Raw genomic sequence first — 5065 nt, forward strand, 5'->3', positions numbered from 1 at the left:
GCAACAAAAGTTTTTCAGTGACAAGGGCTACGCTGCAGCCAACAGAGAACTATTGTGGAGTCTGTCCACAAATGAATGTCGCCACTATCTATGATGCCTAAGGCATCGGACACCTTGTGAATGAGTAGGGCAAGATGCAGCGCACCACATAATTCCAGTCGTGGAAGAGACTGTTGTTTTACAGGGGCAACCCGAGATTTGGCTGCAGCCAATGAGACCAACACACTGTTATTGGGAAGAACACATCTGACATATACACACACACCATATGCCAACTGTGAAGAGCCAAAAAACCCATGAATTTCTAATTTAACATGCTGGGGGCAAGGAATGATCTTCCTGTTAATGAAAATACCATTTCGGGAAGGCAGTTGCACACAAACAGCATTCCATTCATCAGTGAGGTTGGATGGAAGAATTTCATCCCAATCAAGGCTTAGTTGCCACAAGCGCTGCAAGAACAATTTACATCTTATGACTGCTGGACCTCGAAGCCGCAGCAGGTCATAGATTGATGCTGTTGTAGACAGGACATTGCGTTTGGTAACCTTTGAGAGTCGATGACCTTTCAGCTGCACATGGCACTGGAATGTGTCGGAGCCAGGGTGCCATAATATTCCTAACGTTTTTATGGCTTGTTCACCAGTGAGATGACAAGGCAAAGACGTTTCTCTGTCCTGCACAGGAACCTTTTCCATGACCTTGTGACTATTGGAACATCATTTCCTCAGTGCAAACCGCCCAGAAGCAAGTAGTTGAGTCAGCTGAATTTGAAGTTCCTGAGCTTCAGCTTCCGTATCTGAGCCACCTAAGAAGCCATCCACATAAAAGCTAGACATCAAGGCTTGCGATGCCATTGGAAACATGTTTTGATTCTCTAAAGCCAACTATTGAAGACATCTGGTAGCAAGAAAGGCAGCAGGAGCGGTTCCATAGGTGAGTGTACACAGTCTATATTCTTGCATCGGTTCAGACGGTGATTCTCGCCACAGAATTCTCTGGAAGTTCCTATCATCAGGATGGAGCGACACTTGGCGATACATTTTTGCTATGTCAGCTGACAGAGCAACATTGAAGGAGCGAAATTTTATAATAATGGAAAATAAATCTGGCTGGACAGTGGGACCAACCATCAAGATATCATTGAGAGATACTCCATTAGAAGTGGCAGCAGAGCCATCAAATACTACCCTCAACTTAGCAATGGAGCTGCATTCTTTGAAAACAGCATGATGTGGAAGGTAACACCTTGGACCAATAATACCTTGAGGATTAGAGATCTCCATGTGCCCCAATTCGACATATTGATGCATGAATGCAGCATATTCCTTCTGCAGACTCGGTTGCCTTTTAAACCTCCTCTCAAGATGCGCCAGTCTCCGAGATGCTTGTTGTCGTGGTTCACCTAATGATTTAGTCAGGTTTCACTGGTAGTCGAACCACAAATCTCCCTTCTTCATCTCATGTGGTGTGGCGCTGAAAGTGAGCCTCACAAATTTTAACATGCCTACTCATCGTTTTCGCAGACAGTTCCTCTAACTCCCAAAACCTCTGCAGTTTGGCATCTAAATTGTCACCTCTAACAAAGCACGAGGTCACTGTAGAACGAGGCATGTTGCATGCTGCTGAAGGCATCCTACCAGACAAAATCCAGCCAAATCTTGTTTCGACCAGTGAAGGATAACTTGGTTTCACCAGCCTTTCCTTACAAACAACGTCAAAGAAAACCTCAGCACCAAGAATTGAATCTACTGTGGCAGGCTTGTTGAATTCTGGGTCAGCGAGCGGAAGATTACATGGGACACTCCAGGACCTTGTGTCTATCTTGCTCGCCGGTAGGTCACTGGTGACATGATCTACGATAGCACAAGTGGTTCTGATATGAAAGTCGTTGATCCTAGACGACAGTTCAACATCACAAGTGTAAGACACTGAGGCTGCAAAGGCATTGTTTATACCCTTCACAGGAAATGAATGTTTACTTCGTTTCAGTTTTAATTTCTCTGCCATGCCCTTAGATATAAAGGATAGCTGACTCGCACTATCTAGCAGAACTCTGCAAACCTGCTGTCTACCCATGCTGTCTTTAATGTTGACAACAGCAGTTGCTAACAAAACATTACAATGGATGTTTGCCTTCCCGTTCGTAGCTTGATGGGCCAAGGAATGGCCCCCTGGTTCACTATTCTGCCCACTCCTTGGTTCAGCAGGCTTGTGGAGCAGTATGTTGTGCCTTCCTTTGCAGGTCCTACAAGGAGAAATCCAGCATTTAGTCGAGAAATGACCAGAGTGGATGCACAAAAAACAAAGCTTATTTTTTGTCACATATGCCCACCGCTCATCGAGATTTAGTGCCTGAAACCCTTTGCATTTAGTGATAGTATGAGGTTCACCACAAAAATTACACGATTCCTCAGCATCAGCATTAGCGAGATGAGCCCTCCTCACATGTCTTGGTTGATTTAAATTATTGGCATTTCCTTGCAAATCCCTTGAGATGTTATCCCTGAACCTGATCAACTCAAGGGCCTGACATTTTGTTTCCAAAAAATCTATTAGTTGATTTAATGTGGTGAATGTTGATCCAGACATCTTTACCTCCCACTCATGACGATCTGTGGGTCGCATATTAGACAGAATCTCTTCCGAAAGAATAACTTCATGAAGTGGAACATCAGGTTTGAGAACTTCTAAGGCCTTCAAATGGCTGTATATGTGATTAATTAGTTGCCTATAATCGCTCGCTGCGCCATGACCGACTGTAGGCAAGGCCAACAAAGCCTTAGCATGTCTGGCTGCAATTATTTTTGGGCTATTATACCTCTGCGTAATAAGTCCCCAGGCTATCGCTAGATTTCCTGCTGTGACAGGTATATGTTTCAAAAGGTCTTTAGCTTCACCTCGCAAAGACGAATTAAGGTAGTGAAGTTTTTGAACGTCATCAGTTGAATTGTTATTCATAATGAGACTCAAAAACGTATCCCTGTATGATGACCACTTAAGGTAGTCACCTTCAAATTTTGGCAAGTTCATAGTGGGTAGTTTCAAAGAACTGACACTGCCTGATGGATTCGAGCCCAAAGGCTGCGGAAGCTGGGTGTACCTCTTCATTGAGTCCTTGATAGTGGATTCTTCAAAGTCCCACGAATCCTCGAATTCTGCCCTGTCCTTACTATGATCTGCTGATTCGTCTTCAGTTTCCAGCCGTGTTTGAGACGACTCAAAATCAGTCTGAATCCGAGTCAATCGACTTAATTTTGATTCCAACATTTCGATGCTGGCAGTGTCTGCAGACTGCACAAAGCGCGCGAGAGCGGCCTTTGCTACACCTCTCTGATTGACTAATTTTGTTTTCTCTGAGGGCTCCATTTTAGTAGCAAGAAAACAGTTGCACTTACCAGGGTGCAGCGGCAATACGAGGCAGTGTGGACTGGAACAGCAGCGGCGTCACGGGCACGGGCAGCTGGCGCGGCAGGCAGGCGCTGCAGTCTCCGACGGCGCGAAGTTTCGGCGGGAGCAGGAGGTGACGTCACCGCTGATGCTGGCACCGACACGTTTCTGTGCCTCTCGCGTTTGAATTAGAGACACATTAAATGTTCACAAATATGTCCCCGATCGCCGTTGTTAAGGCTGTTTTTGTCGAAGTTCCGAACATACGTTGGGACACTCGATAGCAGTAAACAACGAAACCGATAAGGTGCGCAGCTCACACGTGGTTTTATAGAAGCTCACAAACACCGGAAAATAAATCCGCGCGAACGTAAATTCCGCGTGGTCACTGTATCCGGCACGGAGGACCAAAAAATGTGCGCACGGGGTAACACATTGGAGTGTGAATGTATAGTACGAGAGGACTTACTGTCCTCTCCTTGTTTCCACTCACAATAACTAGACAGTACAAGTTATCTGGTATAAGTGTTTATTACATTAAACTTTACAACTTGAACAGGCAGCGCGCCAACTGCGGCTCCTGGCTTAGCTGGAAGACATACACGCCCGTCCGCTACGGGGTCTCGCAGCTACCTGCCGTTACAACGGCTAATCCTACCTGCGCGCACAAAGTACCTGGGAGATCCACTTCCGCATGTAGGTTGCAAATTCTTCCGACAGGGAGCAGACTATACTGAACAGTCTGACCTGTCCAGTTTGAAGCTGCCACTAGATAGCAGTTGGAGTGAGTAACAGAGTCCAAACAGTGTGCCTCCCCAAAACTTTTTACAAATACAGCATTAAGAATTTCTTACAATCGTACATTCAATAAAAAAATTAATAGAAATGAACTGACAATATTTACCGTAGTATTACATACAAGGAATAGAGACTTATGAGCCCATTGTTAATACTAGTGTGTGTGTGTGTGTGTGTGTGTGTGTGTGTGTGTGTGTGTGTAATTATTGACTCATTAAGATAAAGAAAGGCTGAAGTACGCTACCCATAACCTAAACTACTATATGTAATCCCAACTATGACCTACCCATCACTGGAGCATCCACACAACTACTGGTGACTATTTAACTTAGCGATGGACCCCTGAAACTGCTTAAGACATGGTGACCGCACACAAATACACAATGAACACATATTAGACGAGATAAAATTAGCTGCAATTGCCTTAGTAATGGAAATTAATAAAAATACTATATTTAACTTATCCTGCCCCGCTGAGACAACTCGATGGATGTTGCTGCTCTGGCGTGGCCGATACATTGAGTCAGTCGCTGTTCATCTGAGATGGAACTGAATATACTGAAACTTTTGCTAGAAAATTTACAGAAAAAACCACGGCAGACTTCGCAAGTTACAATGCAAAGACTCTACGTCTGTAAACAAGTTCTTCTAAATATCGTCCTTTCAGACTTCTCTTGGGTACTAGGTCTGACACCAAGACAGCAATTACCAGACTTGTTGAAGGATTCGATACCTTCTGTATTACACCGCTCACACGATAAATCCCGACGACCGCACGCATTCAGAGACGTGACGTACCATCGTACAAGAAACTCGTCACACTCCAGGAAGGTTACGCCCAGCAGCAGTGGCATGGGCGGGCACAATGGCCGCCTTT

At 44.9% G+C, this 5065-nt stretch overlaps 1 protein-coding gene across 1 annotated transcript; it reads right to left on the reverse strand.

Moving 5' to 3' along the window:
* Positions 1-1461: 1461 nt before the first annotated feature.
* On the reverse strand, positions 1462-3369 carry LOC124712178. The gene has a single exon (XM_047242473.1). The coding sequence runs from the start codon at positions 3367-3369 to the stop codon at positions 1462-1464; it is 1908 nt and encodes a 635-aa protein (XP_047098429.1).
* Positions 3370-5065: the final 1696 nt, after the last annotated feature.

The sequence above is a fragment of the Schistocerca piceifrons genome, chromosome 8 (assembly GCF_021461385.2).
Source record: "Schistocerca piceifrons isolate TAMUIC-IGC-003096 chromosome 8, iqSchPice1.1, whole genome shotgun sequence".
Taxonomy (NCBI): domain Eukaryota; kingdom Metazoa; phylum Arthropoda; class Insecta; order Orthoptera; family Acrididae; genus Schistocerca; species Schistocerca piceifrons.

What these genes read in the sequence shown, in the direction of transcription:
- LOC124712178 (XM_047242473.1), bottom strand. Translation starts at nt 3,369, where the DNA reads ATGGAGCCCTCAGAGAAAACAAAATTAGTCAATCAGAGAGGTGTAGCA.